General features: G+C 42.2%; 2 protein-coding genes across 2 annotated transcripts in view; one reads left to right on the forward strand and one right to left on the reverse strand.

Annotated features, from left to right (window-relative positions):
• The window catches only part of LOC106599097 (adhesion G protein-coupled receptor L3), a 300,554-nt gene extending 285,293 nt beyond the window's left edge, over positions 1 to 15,261 (reverse strand). Inside the window, 1 exon segment of the mRNA XM_045712874.1 lies at positions 14,563 to 15,261. Coding sequence (XP_045568830.1) covers positions 14,563 to 14,567 — 5 coding nt within the window. The 5' untranslated portion in view covers positions 14,568 to 15,261.
• A 1,687-nt stretch (positions 15,262 to 16,948) lies between these two features.
• LOC106602105 (multiple PDZ domain protein) lies at positions 16,949 to 21,188 on the forward strand (the record flags this gene model as incomplete). The annotated part of the gene is given in 3 exon segments (XM_014194574.2): positions 16,949 to 17,192; positions 20,468 to 20,566; positions 21,025 to 21,188. Coding segments are annotated over 2 exon segments (222 nt in total), but the record flags the coding sequence as incomplete, so codon positions are not given.
• Between the last annotated feature and the right edge of the window lie 5,179 nt (positions 21,189 to 26,367).

Genomic DNA, 26,367 nt, shown 5'->3' on the forward strand with positions numbered 1-26,367 from the left:
CTGTCTGTCTGTCTGAATCTACACATTAAATCAATAGTTGTTCATTAAACAAACAAGACTGTCCTGATCACAGTCAACACACATAAAGTCGGCTAAGAAAGAATTCAATTAAATATTTAAAAAAATTAAATACAAATAATATTTTTCCAGCACAACTTACACAATGTGTGGAACTGCTGTCATATAAAAAAGGTGATATTTTGAACCAGAGCCCCTGTTCTTTTGACGTTTCATCTCTTTCCTACCCTCCCTCCACTGTGTCAGGGAGCAGGCGTAGAGTCTTTCCTACCCTCCCTCCACTGTGTTAGGGAGCAGGCATAGAGTCTTTCCTACCCTCCCTACACTGTGTTAGGGAGCAGGTGTAGAGTCTTTCCTACCCTCCCTCCACTGTGTTAGGTAGCAGGCGTAGAGTCTTTCCTACCCTCCCTCCGCTGTGTTAGGGAGCGGGCGTAGAGTCTTTCCTACCCTCCCTCCACTGTGTTAGGTAGCAGGTGTAGAGTCTTTCCTACCCTCCCTCTGCTGTGTTAGGGAGCAGGCATAGAGTCTTTCCTACCCTCCCTACACTGTGTTAGGGAGCAGGCATAGAGTCTTTCCTACCCTCCCTCCACTGTGTTAGGGAGCAGGTGTAGAGTCTTTCCTACCCTCCCTCCGCTGTGTTAGGGAGCAGGTGTAGAGTCTTTCCTACCCTCCCTCCACTGTGTTAGGTAGCAGGCATAGAGTCTTTCCTACCCTCCCTCCACTGTGTTAGGGAGCAGGCGTAGAGTCTTTCCTACCCTCCCTCCACTGTGTTAGGGAGCAGGCGTAGAGTCTTTCCTACCCTCCCTCTGCTGTGTTAGGGAGCAGGCGTAGAGTCTTTCCTACCCTCCCTCTGCTGTGTTAGGGAGCAGGTGTAGAGTCTTTCCTACCCTCCCTCCGCTGTGTTAGGGAGCAGGTGTAGAGTCTTTCCTACCCTCCCTCCACTGTGTTAGGGAGCAGATGTAGAGTCTTTCCTACCCTCCCTCCGCTGTGTTAGGGAGCAGGTGTAGAGTCTTTCCTACCCTCCCTCCACTGTGTTAGGGAGCAGGCGTAGAGTCTTTCCTACCCTCCCTCCGCTGTGTTAGGGAGCAGGTGTAGAGTCTTTCCTACCCTCCCTCCACTGTGTTAGGGAGAAGGTGTAGTTTTTCCTACCCTCCCTCTGCTGTGTTAGGGAGCAGGCGTAGAGTCTTTCCTACCCTCCCTCCGCTGTGTTAGGGAGCAGGCGTAGAGTCTTTCCTACCCTCCCTCCGCTGTGTTAGGGAGCAGGCGTAGAGTCTTTCCTACCCTCCCTCTGCTGTGTTAGGGAGCAGGCGTAGAGTCTTTCCTACCCTCCCTCTGCTGTGTTAGGGAGCAGGCGTAGAGTCTTTCCTACCCTCCCTACACTGTGTTAGGTAGCAGGCATAGAGTCTTTCCTACCCTCCCTCCACTGTGTTAGGGAGCAGGCATAGAGTCTTTCCTACCCTCCCTCCACTGTGTTAGGGAGCAGGCATAGAGTCTTTCCTACCCTCCCTCCACTGTGTTAGGGAGCAGGCATAGAGTCTTTCCTACCCTCCCTCCACTGTGTTAGGGAGCAGGCATAGAGTCTTTCCTACCCTCCCTCCACTGTGTTAGGGAGCAGGCGTAGAGTCTTTCCTACCCTCCCTCTGCTGTGTTAGGGAGCAGGTGTAGAGTCTTCCCTACCCTCCCTCCACTGTGTTAGGGAGCAGGCGTAGAGTCTTTCCTACCCTCCCTCCGCTGTGTTAGGGAGCAGGTGTAGAGTCTTTCCTACCCTCCCTCCACTGTGTTAGGGAGAAGGTGTAGTTTTTCCTACCCTCCCTCTGCTGTGTTAGGGAGCAGGCGTAGAGTCTTTCCTACCCTCCCTCCGCTGTGTTAGGGAGCAGGCGTAGAGTCTTTCCTACCCTCCCTCTGCTGTGTTAGGGAGCAGGCGTAGAGTCTTTCCTACCCTCCCTCCACTGTGTTAGGGAGCAGGTGTAGAGTCTTACACTGGGAGTATCTACATCATGATACACAGAGAAAATAACAGCAATCCTATTTTCAAAAGAAAGATTCTCGTTTATATTTCACTTCCTCTGAAGGCTTTTGGAGCTGAATAAATAATAGGCCTAGACTTGATTTAGACTACAGTATAGCATGCTAAATGTTTCTGATCAGTGATCGATAAACACTTGATTTAGACTACAGTATAGCATGCTAAATGTTTCTGATCAGTGATCGATAAACACTTGATTTAGACTACAGTATAGCATGCTAAATGTTTCTGATCAGTGATCGATAAAGACTTGATTTAGACTACAGTATAGCATGCTAAATGTTTCTGATCAGTGATCGATAAACACTTGATTTAGACTACAGTATAGCATGCTAAATGTTTCTGATCAGTGATCGATGACCTATACCAGCTCCAGGTATTTGCCCTGCCAGGAAAACAAATAACCAAATAGCCTATACAGACGGAGATTCAGTGAAACAAAATCACAGCAGCACCCACCTGTAGCACGCGCTCCAGCGGGTATATCTCTCTGGTCACCCCTAAAGCCAACTCCTCCTTTGGTCGTCTCTCCTTCCAGTTCTCTGCTGCCAATGACTGGAACGAACTACAAAAATCTCTGAAACTGGAAACACTTATCTCCCTCACTAGCTTTAAGCACCAGCTATCAGAGCAGCTCCCAGATCACTGCACCTGTACATAGCCCATCTATAATTTAGCCCAAACTACTAACTCTTCCCCTACTGTATTTATTTATTTGATTTATTATTTTGCTCCTTTGCACCATATTATTTATATTTTAACTTTGAACTTTCTTCAAAGTATAATTCTACCATTCCAGTGTTTTACTTGCTATACTTTATTTACTTTGCCACCATGGCCTTTTTTTGCCTTTACCTCCCTTATCTCACATCATTTGCTCACATTGTATATAGTCTCATTTTTGTCTACTGTATCATTGATTGTATGTTGTTTTACTCCATGTGTAACTCTGTGTTTTTGTATGTTGTCGAACTGCTTTGCTTTATCTTGGCCAGGTCGCAATTGTAAATGAGAACTTGTTCTCAACTTGCCTACCTGGTTAAATAAAGGTGAAATAAATAAATAAATAAAAAATGATCAGACAAGTCAGTGAAGTCACAGCCTTTTGGTCAGCAGTCTGTCTAGGTTACAAAGCGACTGAAGTGAAGAGCAAAATAATCAGCTTGTTTAAGCTAAGTAACATGCTGTCAAAATGTTGTGATCGGTGTTGATCAACGAACCACCTAGACAAGATGATCATGAGCAGCACCCACCTCAACTTAGCTAACATTTCCACAGCCTAGTTGTAGTCTAACCAATATCCAAATATTCAGGGAGAAGAAAAATACATCTGACATTGATTGATTCATCAAGAAGAGTCCATACGCTTGTCTCAGAGCAGCGTGAAACGGTGCTGAAATAGTTGACCACACGCGGGTAGACTATTGCTTCACATGTATTAGAACTATTGGGGATGACTTTGGGAGTTTCAGTAAGTAACAATTTGATTACTTCAATTGAATTAGCCAACTTTATTCCAATATTTTCGTTATTCAGTGATATTTATTCCCACAGTCATTCTTTATGGATCCATCCAGTTGTAGATTAGAAAACAGTTATTGCGGTGCTCTATGAGAAGAGATGGGTGAAGTGACATTTAAAAAAAATGTTATTTAACCTTTAACTAGGCAAGCCTGTTAAGAACAAATCATTTTTTACAATGACGGTGAAACCCTAACCCGGTCGAGGATGGGCCAATTGTGAGCCGCCCTATGGGACTGGCCCCCAGCACCTCTCTGATTCAGAGGGGTTGGGATAAATGTGAGCCGCCCTATGGGACTGGCCCCCAGCACCTCTCTGATTCAGAGGGGTTGGGTTAAATGTGAGCCGCCCTATGGGACTGGCCCCCAGCACCTCTCTGATTCAGAGGGGTTGGGTTAAATGTGAGCCGCCCTATGGGACTGGCCCCCAGCACCTCTCTGATTCAGAGGGGTTGGGTTAAATGTGAGCCGCCCTATGGGACTGGCCCCAAGCACCTCTCTGATTCAGAGGGGTTGGGTTAAATGTGAGCCGCCCTATGGGACTGGCCCCAGCACCTCTCTGATTCAGAGGGGTTGGGTTAAATGTGAGCCGCCCTATGGGACTGGCCCCCAGCACCTCTCTGATTCAGAGGGGTTGGGTTAAATGTGAGCCGCCCTATGGGACTGGCCCCCAGCACCTCTCTGATTCAGAGGGGTTGGGTTAAATGTGGAAGACACATTTCAGTTGAAGGCATTCAGGTGTACAACTGACTAGGTATCCCTCCTTTCCCAATCACAGCCGGTTGTGATACAGCCTGGAATCGAATCAGAGTCTGTAGAGACGCCTCTAGCACTGAGATGCAGTGCCTTAGACCGCTGTGCCATGCCTCGCAAAGCTTCAAACTGCCAGGAGGATAGTAGTAACAGGAGGATAGTAGTAACAGGAGGATAGTAGTAACAGGAGGATAGTAGTAACAGGAGGATAGTAGTAACAGGAGGATAGTAGTAACAGGAGGATAGTAGTAACAGGAGGATAGTAGTAACAGGAGGATAGTAGTAACAGGAGGATAGTAGTAACAGGAGGATAGTAGTAACAGGAGGATAGTAGTAACAGGAGGATAGTAGTAACAGGAGGATAGTAGTAACAGGAGGATAGTAGTAACAGGAGGATAGTAGTAACAGGAGGATAGTAGTAACAGGAGGATAGTAGTAACAGGAGGATAGTAGTAACAGGAGGATAGTAGTAACAGGAGGATAGTAGTAACAGGAGGATAGTAGTAACAGGAGGATAGTAGTAACAGGAGGATAGTAGTAACAGGAGGATAGTAGTAACAGGAGGATAGTAGTAACAGGAGGATAGTAGTAACAGGAGGATAGTAGTAACAGGAGGATAGTAGTAACAGGAGGATAGTAGTAACAGGAGGATAGTAGTAACAGGAGGATAGTAGTAACAGGAGGATAGTAGTAACAGGAGGATAGTAGTAACAGGAGGATAGTAGTAACAGGAGGATAGTAGTAACAGGAGGATAGTAGTAACAGGAGGATAGTAGTAACAGGAGGATAGTAGTAACAGGAGGATAGTAGTAACAGGAGGATAGTAGTAACAGGAGGATAGTAGTAACAGGAGGATAGTAGTAACAGGAGGATAGTAGTAACAGGAGGATAGTAGTAACAGGAGGATAGTAGTAACAGGAGGATAGTAGTAACAGGAGGATAGTAGTAACAGGAGGATAGTAGTAACAGGAGGATAGTAGTAACAGGAGGATAGTAGTAACAGGAGGATAGTAGTAACAGGAGGATAGTAGTAACAGGAGGATAGTAGTAACAGGAGGATAGTAGTAACAGGAGGATAGTAGTAACAGGAGGATAGTAGTAACAGGCGCTGCATAACAACCATCAAGAGATTAAGAGCGTAGCCCGTGCCAATGCCGCCTCAGCATTACGGCTACATTTCATACTAAGCCATAGCAGAACTTTGCCACAATCATGGCTAGGTAGGTTGGCGGGTATAAAACTAGAGGCTTTGTCACTGGCAATGCCTTTCATATATAAAGAACAGTCTGTAAAAAACGATTCTGGATGCTAAAGTTGGTGGGAAAACGGCTTGGTTTGAAAGGTGTAACTGTATATGTGTGACACAGTGGAGGCTGGTGGGAGGAGCTATAGGAGGACGGGCTCATTGTTATGGCTGGATGGAACTAATGGAACTGGTATAAATGGAATGGAGTCAAACGTGGTTTCCATATGCTTGATGTGTTCCAGCCATTACAATGAGGCTGTCCTCCTACAGCTCCTCCCACCAGCCTCCACTGGTGTGACAGACATTCAGCACCACTGAGTCTCCTCAGCCACAGACCACATCTACCTCTATCTAAAGGAGTAGCATAGACCACATCTACCTCTATCTAATGGAGTAGCACAGACCACATCTACCTCTATCTAATGGAGTAGCATAGACCACATCTACCTCTATCTAATGGAGTAGCATAGACCACATCTACCTCTATCTAATGGAGTAGCATAGACCACATCTACCTCTATCTAATGGAGTAGCATAGACCACATCTACCTCTATCTAATGGAGTAGCATAGACCACATCTACCTCTATCTAATGGAGTAACATAGACCACATCTACCTCTATCTAATGGAGTAGCATAGACCACATCTACCTCTATCTAATGGAGTAACACAGACCACATCTACCTCTATCTAATGGAGTAACATAGACCACATCTACCTCTATCTAATGGAGTAACAAACTGAACTGAAGACCCGCATCACATGACCAGACCTAGTAATAAGGCTAGATCATATTGAGGTTTTACCCGACCAAACACTTCCCCCATTCTTGTGACCTCAACTCCAATCTGGGTTAAGCAGGCCATCCCATTCATTCACACATCCCATTCCTATTCCCTACATACAGCGCCTTCAGAAAGGATTCAACCATCACGACTGTAGTTAACCAGGCCATCCCATTCATTCACACATTATGGGTTGTGAAGTGAGCTGATGGCTCCAGTCTACTGTGATATACAGAGCCTTCAGAGAGTATTCATACCCCTTGATTTATTCCACATTTTGTTGTGTTACAGCATGAATTCAAAATGTATTAAATATATGTTTTTTTCTCACACATCTACACACAATACCCCATAATAACAAAGCGAAAACATGTTTGTTTTAATTTTGTGCAAATTTTATGAAAAATAAATTCAGAAATATGTAATTTACATAAGTATTCACAACACTTGTTATGGGCTCAGGTGCATCTAAAATCCTTTGATCATCCACTACAACTTGATTGTTTTGGACATGATTTAGAAAGAAACAATCTTTGGCCTGAATGCAAACCGCTGTCTGCAGAAAACCAGGCACAGGTCATCATCCTTCTAACACCATCCCTATCGTGAAGCATGGTGGTGGCAGCATCATGCTATGGGGATGTTTTCAGCGGCACAGACTTCACGGTAGGGATAGTGTTATAAGGGTGATGACCTGTGCCTGGTTTTCTGAGGGCAAACGACAGGCTGGGGGTGAAGATGTACATTCCAACAGGACAATGACCCCAAGCACACAGCCACAGCATCACTGGAGCAGAACAATAATGTGAAACTCCTTGAGTGGCTCAGCCAAAGCCCAGACTTGAATCCCATTGAAAATATGTGGAAAGACTTGAAGATTGCTGTTCACCGCTAACAACAGAGTTTGAGAAAATCTGCAAGGAAGAATGGGAGAAAATCCCTAAATCCAGATGTACAAAGCAGATATAGACATACCCAAGACGACTCAAAACTGTAATCACCACCAAAGGTGCTTCTCAAAAGTATTTTCTCAGAGGTGTGAATACTTATGGAAATGAGATATCTGTATTATATTTCAGTACATTTGTAAAGATTTCTAAAAACTTGTTTTCACTTTGTCGTTATGGGGTATTGTGCGTAGATGGGTAAGAAAAAATATATATTTAATCCATTTTTGAATTCATGCTGTAACACAACAAAATGTGGAATAAGTCAAGGGGTATGAATACTTTCTGAAGGTACATTGATCGTCTGATTTATGCTACACATGCTACACAAAGATAAATAGCATAAGTTTTTCTAAACTAATCCAATCTGTTAGTAGTTGGACTTATTGTACCAGTTACTGAGATGGTTGTTCCAGTTTAGATGATTGGGGTAGTCTCAGTATCTCTTCCTATCCCTGGCAGTCATTCTGAATGGAGGTTGCGAGTGATAAAATAAATTCCACTTGTTAGATGTCCTAACTCTGGCTGGATTCCAATAGGAATTAAACATCACTTTGCAAACCAGCATAAATTGACTGCAGGTCTGATGTGGCCTGTAAACGAGGAGTTTCCTAACACCACTGTGTTAAATAAAGGCCTTGTGATATATTATGCAATGTATTGTCATAAATAATGACATTTTAAAGGCTAATAAGGCTGGTGGAAATGTTCTAGGAAGAACCCTTCAAAGATTAAATGGTTCTCTGTAGAACCCTTCAAAGATAAAACGGTTATCAGTAGAACCCTTCAAAGACAAAACGGTTTTCAGTAGAACCCTTCAAAGATAAAACGGTTCTCAGTAGAACACTTCAAAGAGTGTTCTGAGTATAACCATATACAGGGGGTTCTATGAAGAACCCTCCCCAGCACCAAATACGCTTCTACTTACTACCTTTTTTTCTAAGAGTGTAATGCACTATTTCCTGTGCACTATATAGGGAATAGGGTGCTATTTGGGAAGTAGAGAGTGCGATATAGGGCCTAGTTTTAGAGGATTTCTGTCTTCACACTTGACAGAGTATTTTAGATCTCTCTTTAACAGTTAGGTTAGTTTTCCACTTTCTAATTGAGGCTGACTCGGTGTATTTATGTGACTGCCTGGGTGTTAAGCCTGTTGAGTTAAAGTCTCTGTAATAGTTTAGGGAACTAATACCAGTTCTTCAGTTCATAGACAGGGTTTAAAATTACATCACACAATGCTTTTTTTTTTTTTTTTTACAATGTTCTTTTATCATATGATCACATATTTCTTTATTTTCTAGAGAAATATATGATCTTGCTATGAGTTGCATCATAACAACTTGAATAATACTTGGATATGCACTGGGATGATACAATATGACCTGATTAGTTATCGCTATAGTCAGCAGAATGAAGAGACAGAGTTTGGCTGGTTACTGTTGTTACACACTGTACAGCCTGAGGTGTCCTCAACATCAACATCCAGACAGTGTGATTAGGGTCTGGTCCTGGCCTCAGATGCACTCTGACACAACTCAGACTGGCTGGGGGGGTTCAAACAGTGTAATTAGGGTCTGGTCCTGGCCTCATATGCACTCTGACACCACTCAGACTGGCTGGGGGGTTCAAACAGTGTAATTAGGGTCTGGTCCTGGCCTCAGATGCTCTCTGACACCACTCAGACTGGCTGGGGGGGTTCAAACAGTGTAATTAGGGTCCTGGCCTAAGACACTGACCTAGGAACAGTTTGATGTTTTATGAGTTAAGTTGTCCCTAGACACTGACCTAGGAACAGTTTGATGTTTTATGAGTTAAGTTGTCCCTAGACACTGACCTAGGAACAGTTTGATGTTTTATGAGTTAAGTTGTCCCTAGACACTGTCCTAGGAACAGTTTGATGTTTTATGAGTTAAGTTGTCCCTACACACTGACCTAGGAACAGTTTGATGTTTTATGAGTTAAGTTGTCCCTAGACACTGACCTAGGAACAGTTTGATGTTTTATGAGTTAAGTTGTCCCTAGACACTGACCTAGGAACAGTTTGATGTTTTATGAGTTAAGTTGTCCCTAGACACTGACCTAGGAACAGTTTGATGTTTTATGAGTTAAGTTGTCCCTAGACACTGACCTAGGAACAGTTTGATGTTTTATGAGTTAAGTTGTCCCTAGACACTGACCTAGGAACAGTTTGATGTTTTATGAGTTAAGTTGTCCCTAGACACTGACCTAGGAACAGTTTGATGTTTTATGAGTTAAGTTGTCCCTAGACACTGACCTAGGAACAGTTTGATGTTTTATGAGTTAAGTTGTCCCTAGACACTGACCTAGGAACAGTTTGATGTTTTATGAGTTAAGTTGTCCCTAGACACTGACCTAGGAACAGTTTGATGTTTTATGAGTTAAGTTGTCCCTAGACACTGACCTAGGAACAGTTTGATGTTTTATGAGTTAAGTTGTCCCTAGACACTGACCTAGGAACAGTTTGATGTTTTATGAGTTAAGTTGTCCCTAGACACTGACCTTGGAACAGTTTGATGTTTTATGAGTTAAGTTGTCCCTAGACACTGACCTAGGAACAGTTTGATGTTTTATGAGTTAAGTTGTCCCTAGACACTGACCTAGGAACAGTTTGATGTTTTATGAGTTAAGTTGTCCCTAGACACTGACCTAGGAACAGTTTGATGTTTTATGAGTTAAGTTGTCCCTAGACACTGACCTAGGAACAGTTTGATGTTTTATGAGTTAAGTTGTCCCTAGACACTGACCTTGGAACAGTTTGATGTTTTATGAGTTAAGTTGTCCCTAGACACTGACCTAGGAACAGTTTGATGTTTTATGAGTTAAGTTGTCCCTAGACACTGACCTAGGAACAGTTTGATGTTTTATGAGTTAAGTTGTCCCTAGACACTGACCTAGGAACAGTTTGATGTTTTATGAGTTAAGTTGTCCCTAGACACTGACCTAGGAACAGTTTGATGTTTTATGAGTTAAGTTGTCCCTAGACACTGACCTAGGAACAGTTTGATGTTTTATGAGTTAAGTTGTCCCTAGCCTGACCAGGATGCTGGTTTATTGGTGCTGAGTTATTGGTGCTGGGTTATTGGTGCTGAGTTACTGGTGCTGGTTTATTGGTGCTGGTTTATTGGTGCTGGGTTATTGGTGCTGGGTTATTGGTGCTGAGTTATTGGTGCTGGGTTATTGGTGCTGGTTTATTGGTGCTGGGTTATTGGTGCTGGGTTATTGGTGCTGGTTATTGGTGCTGGGTTATTGGTGCTGGTTTATTGGTGCTGGGTTATTGGTGCTGGTTTATTGGTGCTGGGTTATTGGTGCTGAGTTATTGGTGCTGGTTTATTGGTGCTGGGTTATTGGTGCTGGTTTATTGGTGCTGGGTTATTGGTGCTGGGTTATTGGTGCTGGTTCATTGGTGATGAGTTACTGGTGCTGGTTTATTGGTGCTGGGTTATTGGTGCTGGTTTATTGGTGCTGAGTTATTGGTGCTGGGTTATTGGTGCTGGTTCATTGGTGCTGGGTTATTGGTGCTTGTTTATTGGTGCTGGGTTATTGGTGCTGGTGTTATTGGTGCTGAGTTATTGGTGCTGGTTTATTGGTGCTGGGTTATTGGTGCTGGGTTATTGGTGCTGGTTCATTGGTGATGAGTTACTGGTGCTGGTTTATTGGTGCTGGGTTATTGGTGCTGAGTTATTGGTGCTGAGTTATTGGTGCTGGGTTATTGGTGCTGGTGCTGAGTTATTGGTGCTGGGTTATTGAGATATGACCCAGCGGGTCAGCTCAGAAGGCTGGAGGTGAAGTTTAGTAGGGGCGTGGCTTTCAGATAGTTCTTTATAGCCACCCGTGAGAGTAAAAGTCTGTTCTGTTGTATAGTTATTAGGCTTGGGCGATATACCGCTTATACCTCGTGGGAGCTGCCGGGGTAGGTGCTACACCACTACTTATAACTATAAGTTAAATATTACTATGAGAAATCTATAAACTATATCCAGCTCAGGGCTCCAGCTATGCATTTGGTTTGTTAACTTGTTAGCTAAGTGGCTAGATGTCAAGATCAAGCTTCTTGGTTACAGCAGAGATATTCAACCCCCCTCCTGGATCAAGATCCCTGTTCGCCTAAATTGTTTTTAGAAATAGCGGCCCTTTTGTGCACTTGCGGTAATAACGTATAACCCCTGGTATGGTACAGAAACGGTAGGACGGTATGAACATCTGCATACAGCCCAACCCTAATAGTTATTGCGTTAAGGTCGAACATTGACATTTTTGTAGCTTCAATGAGGCTTACAGAAGTGTATGAGTTCGCTGAAAGCCTATGTAAATTCCATTGTTGTGATGCAATAAGGTGGGATACCTTTATTATGCAATACGGTGGGATACCTTTATTATGCAATAAGGTGGGATACCTTTATTATGCAATAAGGTGGGATACCTTTATTATGCAATAAGGTGGGATACCTTTATTATGCAATAAGGTGGGATACCTTTATTATGCAATAAGGTGGGATACCTTTATTATGCAATAAGGTGGGATACCTTTATTATGCAATAAGGTGGGATACCTTTATTATGCAATAAGGTGGGATACCTTTATTATGCAATAAGGTGGGATACCTTTATTATGCAATAAGGTGGGATACCTTTATTATGCAATAAGGTGGGATACCTTTATTATGCAATAAGGTGGGATACCTTTATTATGCAATAAGGTGGGATACCTTTATTATGCAATAAGGTGGGATACCTTTATTATGCAATAAGGTGGGATACCTTTATTATGCAATAAGGTGGGATACCTTTATTATGCAATAAGGTTGGATACCTTTACTAAGCAATAAGGTGATATACTTTATTGTAATATGTAATAAATAATCTTAATATAATAGAAGTGTCAAATGCAACTAAAAAAAAAACAAGGAACATTTGGATTTACAGTATGTAAACTTAACATGATGAACAGGAATGACATCTCCTCTCACGGGTGGCCAATAAGATCTAGCTGAAAGCCACGTCCCTAATAAGCCACGTATCCTGAAATTAACCTAAGGATTAAATTCAAAATTACCCAGTTACTAGGTCAACCCAGCATGAGAGTAAAAGATACCCAACCAATGGTTAAATTAACCCATGTTTGGGTAATCCCAACAACACAACTTGTTGGGATATTCACACAACCCAACATATGTTCTGTCCAAAATTAACCCATCGCTGGGTTACCAAAAAAAACAAATTGGGTTGTTTTTAACCCAGCATTCTGTAGAGTGTAGTAACACTTATGTTTTCCCCTTTAATGGTATAGGTTAGGGTTGAACAACTCCTGACTGTCTGAGAATATATGGGTTAAATTGTTCCTAGACACTGACCTAGGAACAGTTGTATGTTTTACCCTTTAATGGTATAGGTTTGGGTTGAACAACTCCTGACTGTCTGAGAATATATAGGTTAAATTGTTCCAAGACACTGACCTAGGAACAGTTGTATGTTTTCCCCTTTAACGGTATAGGTTAGGGTTGAACAACTCCTGACTGTCTGAGAATATATGGGTTAAATTGTTCCTAGACACTGACCTAGGAACAGTTTTATGTTTTACCCTTTAATGGTATAGGTTAGGGTTGAACAACTCCTGACTCAGTACCTATGGGATATGTAAAGGAGAGTGAACCAGGGCCGTTGTGATGTTTACACTTACAAAAGGTGACAGGGTTCAACATTTAACACATCTGTCAGCTCTGACCAGCTGACCTGATCAACAAGATCTCAGGGCCCTCGTTACAAGGCCATAACTGGGGCCTGGGGATTTCCTGGTTAGGTCACATGATCAGGAAAACTCCCTACCCACAATCAGAATACTCACAATCCCAGGCAGTCTGAATGAACTATATTTGAAAGACATTTGATCTCTTGGGATCTCTAAATCGAAGGTACGGCAAGCTAGCTACCACAAAGAGAACAATTGCCTATTCAGAGATGCTGTGTGTGTGTGTGCTTGCATGCGTGCATTGTGTGTATATTGTGTGTGTGTGTGTGTGTGTGTGTGTGTGTGTGTGTGTGTGTGTGTGTGTGTGTGTGTGTGTGTGTGTGTGTGTGTGTGTGTGTGTGTGTGTGTGTGTGTGTGTGTGTGTGTGTGTGTGTGTGTGTGTGTGTGTGTGTATATTGTGTGTGTGTATATTGTGTGTGTGTGTGTGTGTCTTGTCCAAAGCCTCACTGAGCATCAGTGAGATATATCTGCAATCCTCTCTCTTCAGAAAAGACAACCACTGTCCATGAATCATCTACAGTGAGACAAAGTTATCAGCCATTATAACATTACTAAGGCCCTCTGAAACGTAGCCCTAACGAAGTCGATTTAGTGCACTACTTTTCAGCAGGGCCCATAAGGCTCTGGTCAAAGGTAGTGCACTATGTAGGGAATAGGGTGCCATCTGGAACGTAAACCTTAGAAAATACAATCTGAGGATCATTTCCAGTGGCAATCAATGTCAGCTGATGATAAATAACGACATGTTATTATCTCCTATCAGTCTATCATGTTATTGATCCATTATTGATCCATATCAGACACTGCATTTTTTGCTGTTCATAAGATCAAGGTCATTTGTGCCTTGATATAAATAAGAGGTTTAATTCATTCAAGTCACTGGCACCTCCTGAAACATTGGCCTTTGTTGATTTTAAAGAAACCTACTGAATCTATCTGGTATTATTGGATGAAATGGAGCGTTCAGGTTTCTGAACAACACACAAGTGGCTGGATATGGCTGCCATAACAACATGTTTCCGTTTCCCCCCCGAGTCTCTCTCCCCGCACCGCATCCCTTCTCGGGTTGTTTTGAACCGTGATGGAGCGGTGAGAATAGAATCTCATGACACCCCCACAGGAGACGCGAAAAGGACATGCTATTTTCAAACACCATAAACAACTAGATTACTGTGTTTGTTATGCCTGCAGAGCGGCGTACATGTTGAAAAGAAACGTTAACTGAGGAAAGGTAAATAAGGAAAATGTGTTTATATGGATGATTTGGAGGAGCTAGAAGACGTTAGGAATGTGAGCGGATCTAAGCAGTACCTCGCGCGGGGACTGGGAGCGACGCCCATTCCATCCCGTCACCGTTACCGAGCATCATCCGTCTCCAACGCTGCTAACGGGAGAAGCTCGAGCCTACCGTATATCACCTCACTACACAGTGCAGGCCACATCTATTCTAAAATCAAATAGGTCATTCATAACGGTAGAAGAACGATGCATTGACTTACCACATCTCACACGAAGCTGCAGTAATGGTCGCGCACAGATCTAGGCATTGAAAGCGCAGTGTCTTTACAATAACCGTCGTCTACCTTGTAACAGTCCAGAGTTCTTGCTTGGAATTAATTTAAAAATCCCTTCAAATGAATGAAAAATTAAGCAATTTGATTCCAAGACAGCGATGGGTTTATATCGTCAAGGTAAATTATGATTCCTCTTAAAAAAAAATTAAAAAAATGCTTAAACGATATATAGTGTTCGCAGTTCTAGATTGTAACATGGGATAACGGACAACCTTTCGAAGGCTCAGTGTTTAGTATCCAGATCACTGTTCACTGAACGCCACCGGTGAAGCGAGGCAATAGCCGACAGACTCCAACGCAAGGAGTCCAGTATTGGAAGAGAGAGAGGACGGGAACACTACAGCTAAAGATCCACGAAGCCAGCTCTCTCTCTCTCTCTCTCTCTCTCTCTCTCTCTCTCTCTCTCTCTCTCTCTCTCTCAGTTCTGTCTCTTTCTGTATTTCTCTCGGCTCTCTCTCTCTCTTAGTGGTCTTCAAAAACGTCCACGTACAGAGCACGTTGACCTGTTCGCGGGAAGAGCAAAGGGGTCAAAAAATGACAACCCAATTTGGAAGTGGATGCTCAGATGAGATCGGGTTCAGATAAGTGGAGCGGAGCGCAGAGCGATGCAGGCGGGCTGTGGTGATGCCTACTCGGGCAGGAAGAGGGGACCTGGTCGGAAGAAAACGCGGAACTGGATCCTGCCTCAATGTGTGTAATAGGGTTCCATCTGCTGTATGAACAGAATAAATTAATGATGATGCTCTTAATCCACATATACTGAACAGAAATATAAACGCAACATGTAAAGTGTCGGTCCCACGTTTCATGAGCTGAAATACAAGATAACACAAATGTTCCATTCACACAAAAAGCTTATTTCTCTATAATGTTGTGCACAAATGTGTTTACATCCCTGTTGGTAAGCATTTATTCCCCAAGATAATCCATGCACCTGACAAGTGTGGCATATCAAGAATCTGTTTGAACAGCATCATTCTTACACAGGTGCACCTTGTGCTGGGGACAATAAAAGGCCACTCTAAAATGTGCAGTTTTATCACAACACAATGCCACAGATGTCTCAAGTTTTCAGGGAGTGTGCAATTGGCATGCTGACTGCAGGAATGTCCACCAGAGCTGTTGCCAGATAATTTAATGTTCATTTCTATACCATAAACCGCCTCCAATGTCATTTTAGATAATTTGGCGGTATGTACAACCAGCCTCACAACCGCAGACCACATGTGTATGGCGTTGCGTGGATGAGCGGTTTGCTGATGTCAACGTTGTGAACAGAGTGCCCCATGGTGGCGGTGGGGTTATGGTATGGGCCCCATGGTGGCGGTGGGGTTATGGTATGGGCCCCATGGTGGCGGTGGGGTTATGATATGGGCAGCCATAAATTACAAACAACGAACACAATTGCATTTTATCTATGGCAATTTGAATGCACAGAGATACGGTGTCGGGATCCTGAGGCCCATTGTTGTGCCATTCATCCGCCACCATCACCTCATGTTTCAGCATGATAATACACGGCCTCCATGTCGCACGGATCTGGACACAATTCCTGGAAGCTGAAAATGTCCCAGTTCTTCCACGGCCTGCATACTCACCACACATGTTACTCATGTTCCTGTTTCCGCCAATATCCAGCCACTTCGCCCTGCCTATTGAAGACGAGTGGAACAACATTCCACAGGCCACAATCAACAGTCTGATTAACTGCTCGATGCGAAAGAGATGTGTCGCACCGCATGAGGCAAAAGGTGGTCACTCCAGTTAGCCTACTGACTGGTTTTCTGATCCACGACCCTACCTTTTTTTAGGGTACCAGTATATGTGACCAACAAATGCATCTGTATTCTCTGTATTCCTAATCCATAGATTATGGCCTAATTCATTCATTTCAATTGACTGATTTCCTTATATGAACTGTACCTCAGTAAAATCCTAGAAATTGTTGCATGTAGCGTTTATATTTTTGTTGAGCCGTTTGCTATGCCACGTTATTTGTTGTGGGTATCATACAATTACATGCACATTGTGTAGGACCAGCCTGCATTGTTAACTAATTTATTTGTTCAGAGTTTAGTCAGAAAATTGCATTCTCTTGTCTAAAGATAGGCCCTATAGCTTAAAACCTTCAGAATAGAATAGAATCACAATCACCATGAAATAAACTACTGGAGTCAATTTGAAATGAAACTTAATTTTCTTAAAGAAATACTAGTGTGTATTTTGATGGAGGACCGGACGAGAAGGTCGCAGGTGGCCGCCTGCCGCTTCAGGACGTCAGAAAATCACCGGTGACCTGCGCATGCGTCATTCACTGTGTGAAACGGATCGGAACACGCGAGATAAAACATTTCATCTCCGTCTGTTTTGATAGATTTTGTAGTATTTTACGTAGGGTTAAAACATAAAATTAACGTAGGCCTATGGTATTAATGTTATATTGATACATGTAGCTCTAAAACGGATAAAATGTTGATTTTGTTTCCTGGCGACCGCGGACTTCTTAGGGGGGACCTGTTGATTCTACGGTGTAGCCCACCGAAGCAGCAATGGAGGTGAGCTAACGGTAACGGGATTGTGAGTCTTCGGGATATCTAACCTATTCCATTATAGGCTACTTTTAACATTTACCACAGCATTATTTTTTCCCATTAGACCTGGGACGAGCTATTTACTGAAGTGCAGAGATTTATTTGCCATCCACATTGGGGAATAAGTGCGCTGGCTTTATGCGTTGACTATTGTCACTTGTGGTCTACTGTTACTGCACTCAAGGCACTCTAACCTTATCTGTAGGCTGTAGTCTACTATTATTTTGACAATAAAATATGTTTATAATTCATGAACTACGTAGCCTTAAACCTAAAATAGCCTATAGGCTACCAACACTCAGGGAAACTGATTTCTAAATTAGGAACAGCGTATTTGAAAACCACGTCGTATTATTTTAATTTTGCATTCTCTTGTCACATAATACACATTATTTTGGCTTCATGTTTTTGATATTCACCACAGCTGCTTGTTAACCATTCTTACCCTTGCCCACTAAATCAATCTCGTTATCAAACGCACCGCTTGTCTCTCTCTTGCTTGAGTGGCCTGGGGTGTATTCATTACTGCACACAGTTGCAAACCGTAGCAAAACCTTTTGCAACTGTTCCCGATAATTTCTCATTGGACACGTTCAGGTTAGTCCCTTCCCATTTCGACCGCCTGCTTCCTAGTGAATAAGCTAGATTTCTGTCCTGTCCCATGCACCTGGCACAAAGTGATGGTGAGGCTGCATGTCAACTTTAATTACCGTGAGTCTTGGATAAGGCTATTTGCCGATGGTAATCTCGTTTAAGAGCATTAGGTTTACTTCTGGAAGGCGCTTGCTAACAAGCTTGTTTGAGCATACACCTATCGCGTTCCAAATGACACCCTATAAAAATGTGCTTCTGCATTAATCATGCAAACCCATGTATTTTTTATTGTGGCACTGCATCAGTGAGATACGGACCTACGGTATGAGCTTCAGTTCTCTATCCATGGAATTAGCCACTGCGCCACCAAGACGGCGCTAGCGAAGAAGCCTGTTCATTTTAGTCTATTCAAACAGACCTCATTTGAAAGGCAACATTTACACATTAAGATCAGGTGTGGCCAACACACCTGAACACACTTAGCGAGATGGGGGATAGAGAGAGTTTTGTTGATGCTGAGAACGGAATGCATAGCATTTAAACAAAAATAACATTCTTAGAACATTCTTGTGGTTTTTATAGAATGTTTTCTTAATTGTTCTGAGAACATGACTTTACATAGAACTACAAGGAAACCTGTAGAAAACATTATGCTGAAGTACTGAAATTCCAACCTAAGAAACATATGGTTGTCAGAATGTTATGTGCTAGCTGGGTATACCCATATGGGGGGTCTTAAATGGGGAGAGAGGGGGCAGAAGCTTAGAAGCTGCAAATGAATCAGCTTAGCAACAAGTATAAAAGGAACATTGAAGTGTTTTATTTAACAACAAATGTTTTATTTAACAATATTTTGTTAAATAAAATAGCCCAAATGAAGACTTTCTGATTTAATACGAGGAGGCCTAAACACACAAATCAAATTAAATTGTATTTGTCACGTCCACAGTTTACAGCAGGTATATGATACATCACATCCACAGTTTACAGCAGGTATATGATACATCACATCCACAGTTTACAGCAGGTATATGATACATCACATCCACAGTTTACAGCAGGTATATGATACATCACATCCACAGTTTACAGCAGGTATATGATACATCACATCCACAGTTTACAGCAGGTATATGATACATCACATCCACAGTTTACAGCAGGTATATGATACATCACGTCCACAGTTTACAGCAGGTATATGATACATCACATCCACAGTTTACAGCAGGTATATGATACATCACATCCACAGTTTACAGCAGGTATATGATACATCACATCCACAGTTTACAGCAGGTATATGATACATCACATCCACAGTTTACAGCAGGTATATGATACATCACGTCCACAGTTTACAGCAGGTATATGATACATCACGTCCACAGTTTACAGCAGGTATATGATACATCACATCCACAGTTTACAGCAGGTATATGATACATCACATCCACAGTTTACAGCAGGTATATGATACATCACATCCACAGTTTACAGCAGGTATATGATACATCACATCCACAGTTTACAGCAGGTATATGATACATCACGTCCACAGTTTACAGCAGGTATATGATACATCACATCCACAGTTTACAGCAGGTATATGATACATCACATCCACAGTTTACAGCAGGTATATGATACATCACATCCACAGTTTACAGCAGGTATATGATACATCACATCCACAGTTTACAGCAGGTATATGATACATCACATCCACAGTTTACAGCAGGTATATGATACATCACGTCCACAGTTTACAGCAGGTATATGATACATCACATCCACAGTTTACAGCAGGTATATGATACATCACATCCACAGTTTACAGCAGGTATATGATACATCACGTCCACAGTTTACAGCAGGTATATGATACATCACGTCCACAGTTTACAGCAGGTATATGATACATCACGTCCACAGTTTACAGCAGGTATATGATACATCACGTCCACAGTTTACAGCAGGTATATGATACATCACATCCACAGTTTACAGCAGGTATATGATACATCACATCCACAGTTTACAGCAGGTATATGATACATCACGTCCACAGTTTACAGCAGGTATATGATACATCACATCCACAGTTTACAGCAGGTATATGATACATCACATCCACAGTTTACAGCAGGAATGATACATCACATCCACAGTTTACAGCAGGTATATGATACATCACATCCACAGTTTACAGCAGGTATATGATACACACATCCACAGTTTGCAGAATAATAATACACACTCAACATTTCGCAGGTATAACAATACACACTCAACATTTGCAGGTATAATACATCATAAGTACAGCAGGTATAGATACACACTCAACATTGCAGTATAACAATAACACTCAACATTGCAGAATAACAATAACACTCAACATTGCAGAATAACAATAACACTCAACATTGCAGTATGACCAACATTCGTTGTCTTCTAGCCAAGATATGAAATGCATCATATTTGACTGCGTTTTTCTGGATGTTGTTGTTGTTATTCTGTCTCTCACTGTTCAAATAAACCTACCATTAAAATTATAGACTGATCATTTCTTTGTCAGTGGGCAAATGTACAAAATCAGCAGGGGATCAAATACTTTTTTCCCTCACTGTAACTGTGTATGTAAGTCATGTTGCAGGTATCTGATGTTGACCAGTGACAGGCACACATGAACACTCTCAACAATCTAGTGAAGACCTACATCCAAGCAAAGATGGACGCCATGGGTAAGTGTCATTCAGCCATTCAAATCACCTTGACTACACTACAAAGTAACACCGAGTTATTCACCAGTGATGTTAAGTCTCGAACGGAATAACAACAAGCTAAAGTATTACAACTCATACATGTTTATAAGTGCTGTATTGTACAAGCTGTCTTCAAGTAAATAGTTAACAAATTGGTATATTCTAAACCTACCAACAAGTCTTCAAGGAGGTGTATATTGTATTGTATTGTGTTGTATTGTGTTGTATTGTAGTGTATTCTGTATTGTATTGTATTGTGTATTGTATTCATATTGTATTGTATTTACATTGTGTTGTATTGTATTATGTATTGTGTTGTATTGTGTATTGTGTATTGTATTGTATTCAAATTGTATTGTGTTGTATTATGTTGTAACATATTGTGTTCTATTGTATTGTAGTGTGTATTGTATTGTATTGTATTGTATTCTCTCCAGATACACAGCGTGCCTTGGAGGCTGTGGAGAGACTCCAGGCCAAGCTGAAGGACAGAGGAGAGGCTCCTACAGAGGAGAAACTTTCACTACTGAAGACTGTTCTACAGAGCCCTCTGTTCCACCAGATATTAACCATGCAGCAGACACAACTACAGCTGCCAGAGGTATCACACACACACACACACACACACACACACACACACACACACACACACACACACACACACACACACACACACACACACACACACACACACACACACACACACACTGCTGAATACTGCTTTCTGTTCCACCAGATAATAACCATGCAACAGACACCACTTAACCTGTTGGGGCTAGGGGGCAGTATTTGCACGGCCGGATAAAAAACGTACCCGATTTAATCTGGTTACTACTCCTGCCCAGAAACTAGAATATGCATACAATTAGTAGATTTGGATAGAAAACACTCTAACGTTTCTAAAACTGTTTGAATGGTGTCTGTGAGTATAACAGAACTCATATGGCAGGCCAAAACCTGAGAAGATTCCATACAGGAAGTGCCCTGTCTGACAATTTATTGTCCTTCTGTAGCCTCTCTATCGAAAATACAGCATCTGTGCTGTAACATGACATTTTCTAAGGCTTCCATTGGCTCTCAGAAGTCGCCAGAAAGTGTAATGAGATGTCTGCTGTCTCTGGGCGAAAAACAGCAGCAGAGTGTTTTACTGGCTTGCCTGGGGACAGTGACACTGGAGATGCGCGTTCATGTGAATTCTCCATTTTGTTCTTTCAGTCTTTGAATGGATACAACGTCGCCCGGTTGGAATATTATCGCTATTTTACGAGAAAAATCGCATAAAAATTGATTTTAAACAGCGTTTGACATGCTTCGAAGTACGGTAATGGAATATTTTGAATTTTTTTGTCACGAAATGCGCTCGCGAGTCACACTTCGGATACTGACCTGAACGCACGAACGAAACGGAGCTATTTCAATATAACTATGGATTATTTAGAACCAAAACAACATTTGTTGTTGAAGTAGAAGTCCTGGGAGTGCATTCTGACGAAGAACAGCAAAGGTAATCCAATTTTTCTTATAGTAAATCTGAGTTTGGTGAGGGCCAAACTTGGTGGGTGTCAAATTAGCTAGCCGTGATGGCCGGGCTATCTACTCAGAATATTGCAAAATGTGCTTTCACCGAAAAGTTATTTTAAAATCTGACACCGCGATTGCATAAAGGAGTTCTGTATCTATAATTCTTAAAATAATTGTTATGTATTTTGTGAACGTTAATCGTGAGTAATTAAGTAAATTCACCGGAAGTTTGCGGTGTGTATGCTAGTTGCTAGTTCTGAACATCACATGCTAATGTAAAAAGCTGGTTTTTGATATAAATATGAACTTGATTGAACAAAACATGCATGTATTGTTTAACATAATGTCCTAGGAGTGTCATCTGATGAAGATCATCAAAGGTTAGTGCTGCATTTAGCTGTGTTTTTTGTTTTTGTGACATATATGCTTGCTTGAAAAATGGCTGTGTGGTTATTTCTGGCAGGGTACTCTCCTAACATAATCTAATGTTTTGCTTTCGCTGTAAAGCCTTTTTGAAATCGGACAATGTGGTTAGATTAACGAGAGTCTTATCTTTCAAATGGTGTAAAATAGTCCTATGTTTGAGAACTTTGAATTATGACATTTTGTGGTTTTAAATTTGGCGCTCTGATGTGTCACTGGCTGTTGAATAGTGCGGGACGATTTCGTCCCACCTACCCTATTAAGCTACCACAGGTAACACACAGACAAACAGAAGGGCAGATAGGTAGACTGACTGACAGACAGACAGGCAGACACACAGACAGGCAGAATGGCAGACAGACTGACAGGCAGACTGACAGGCAGACTGACAGACAGGCAGAAGCGCAGGCAGGCTGACAGGCAGACTGACAGGCAGACTGACAGGCAGGCAGAAGGGCAGACAGACTGACATGCAGAAGGGCAGACAGGTAGACTGACTGACAGGCAGATAGGCAGACACACAGACAGGCAGAAGGGCAGACAGACTGACAGACAGGCAGACAGACAGACAGACATGTTTGTGCTAGACATAGCATCATGAACTTAATCACAGCATGTATCTGTCTGGTGTCCCTCCTGTTTGTGTGTCTCTGTCTGTACGTACTGTCTGTACTGTACGGTAGAAAGTGAGACAAACCCCAGTGTTTCCTAAAATACTGACTGCAGGAACCAAACTGGCTAAGTAATCTGCTTACCTGACCTAACCAATAAAGCTCTGAGAGAGAGGGAGAGAGAGAGGGAGAGAGACAGGGAGAGAGACAGACAGAGAGAGAGAGAGAGAGACAGAGAGAGAGAGATAGAGAGAGACAGAGAGAGACAGGGCGAGAGAGACAGAGAGACAGGGAGAGAGAGAGACGAGAGACAGAGAGACAGAGAGAGAGAGAGACAGAGAGAGACAGAGAGAGACAGAGAGAGAGAGAGAGAGACAGAGAGACAGGGAGAGAGAGAGACGAGAGACAGAGAGAGAGAGAGAGAGAGACAGAGAGAGACAGAGAGAGAGACGAGAGAGAGAGAGAGACAGAGAGAGAGAGACAGAGAGAGAGAGACAGGGAGAGAGAGAGACAGGGAGAGAGAGACAGGGAGAAGAGAGAGACGAGAGACAGAGAGAGAGAGAGAGAGAGAGAGAGAGAGACAGAGAGAGAGAGAGAGAGAGAGAGACAGAGAGAGACAGAGAGAGAGACAGAGAGAGAGAGAGACAGAAAGAGAGAGACAGGGAGAGAGAAAGAGACAGGGAGAGAGAGACAGGGAGAAAGAGAGAGACGAGAGACAGAGAGAGGAAGAGAGAAGGATAACAGTGGTACTAAGGGTTATGGACAAACAGAAGACATGTATTTGTTTACATGGATGTGTGTCTGTCTGCAGTAGACTTAAGGTCATGGTGTCAAACTCAGCATGTGTCATTCTCCTCCTCTTCCTATAGGCTTACTGCTGTAATAGCAGCCTATAGGAAGTCTGTAGCAGTAAAATGCATCTGTGTGTCCTCAGGGTTAATGTTGTAGTGGACTGATGCTAAGCTACATATACCCCATAGACCTGTTAGACATTAGACTGACTACAGTATACTACCTCTATAACTCCTACCTGTTAGACAGACTGACTACAGTATACTACCTCTATAACTCCTACCTGTTAGACAGACTGACTACAGTATACTACCTCTATAACTCCTACCTGTTAGACAGACTGACTACAGTATACTACCTCTATAACTCCTACCTGTTAGACATTAGACTGACTACAGTATACTACCTCTATAACTCCTACCTGTTAGACATTAGACTGACTACAGTATACTACCTCTATAACTCCTACCTGTTAGACAGACTGACTACAGTATACTACCTCTATAACTCCTACCTGTTAGACAAGACTGACTACAGTATACTACCTCTATAACTCCTACCTGTTAGACAGACTGACTACAGTATACTACCTCTATAACTCCTACCTGTTAGACAGACTGACTACAGTATACTACCTCTATAACTCCTACCTGTTAGACTAGACTGACTACAGTATACTACCTCTATAACTCCTACCTGTTAGACAGACTGACTACAGTATACTACCTCTATAACTCCTACCTGTTAGACTAGACTGACTACAGTATACTACCTCTATAACTCCTACCTGTTAGACAGACTGACTACAGTATGCTACCTCTATAACTCCTACCTGTTAGACAGACTGACTACAGTATACTACCTCTATAACTCCTACCTGTTAGACAGACTGACTACAGTATACTACCTCTATAACTCCTACCTGTTAGACAGACTGACTACAGTATACTACCTCTATAACTCCTACCTGTTAGACAGACTGACTACAGTATACTACCTCTATAACTCCTACCTGTTAGACAGACTGACTACAGTATACTACCTCTATAACTCCTACCTGTTAGACATTAGACTGACTACAGTATACTACCTCTATAACTCCTACCTGTTAGACAGACTGACTACAGTATACTACCTCTATAACTCCTACCTGTTAGACATAGACTGACTACAGTATACTACCTCTATAACTCCTACCTGTTAGACAGACTGACTACAGTATACTACCTCTATAACTCCTACCTGTTAGACAGACTGACTACAGTATACTACCTCTATAACTCCTACCTGTTAGACAGACTGACTACAGTATACTACCTCTATAACTCCTACCTGTTAGACAAGACTGACTACAGTATACTACCTCTATAACTCCTACCTGTTAGACAAGACTGACTACAGTATACTACCTCTATAACTCCTACCTGTTAGACAGACTGACTACAGTATACTACCTCTATAACTCCTACCTGTTAGACAAGACTGACTACAGTATACTACCTCTATAACTCCTACCTGTTAGACAGACTGACTACAGTATACTACCTCTATAACTCCTACCTGTTAGACAGACTGACTACAGTATACTACCTCTATAACTCCTACCTGTTAGACAGACTGACTACAGTATACTACCTCTATAACTCCTACCTGTTAGACATAGACTGACTACAGTATACTACCTCTATAACTCCTACCTGTTAGACAGACTGACTACAGTATACTACCTCTATAACTCCTACCTGTTAGACTAGACTGACTACAGTATACTACCTCTATAACTCCTACCTGTTAGACATAGACTGACTACAGTATACTACCTCTATAACTCCTACCTGTTAGACAGACTGACTACAGTATACTACCTCTATAACTCCTACCTGTTAGACATTAGACTGACTACAGTATACTACCTCTATAACTCCTACCTGTTAGACAGACTGACTACAGTATACTACCTCTATAACTCCTACCTGTTAGACATAGACTGACTACAGTATACTACCTCTATAACTCCTACCTGTTAGACAGACTGACTACAGTATACTACCTCTATAACTCCTACCTGTTAGACAGACTGACTACAGTATACTACCTCTATAACTCCTACCTGTTAGACATAGACTGACTACAGTATACTACCTCTATAACTCCTACCTGTTAGACATAGACTGACTACAGTATACTACCTCTATAACTCCTACCTGTTAGACTAGACTGACTACAGTATACTACCTCTATAACTCCTACCTGTTAGACAAGACTGACTACAGTATACTACCTCTATAACTCCTACCTGTTAGACATTAGACTGACTACAGTATACTACCTCTATAACTCCTACCTGTTAGACAGACTGACTACAGTATACTACCTCTATAACTCCTACCTGTTAGACAGACTGACTACAGTATACTACCTCTATAACTCCTA

This window comes from Salmo salar, unplaced genomic scaffold (assembly GCF_905237065.1).
Source record: "Salmo salar unplaced genomic scaffold, Ssal_v3.1, whole genome shotgun sequence".
NCBI classification, from domain to species: Eukaryota; Metazoa; Chordata; class Actinopteri; order Salmoniformes; family Salmonidae; genus Salmo; species Salmo salar.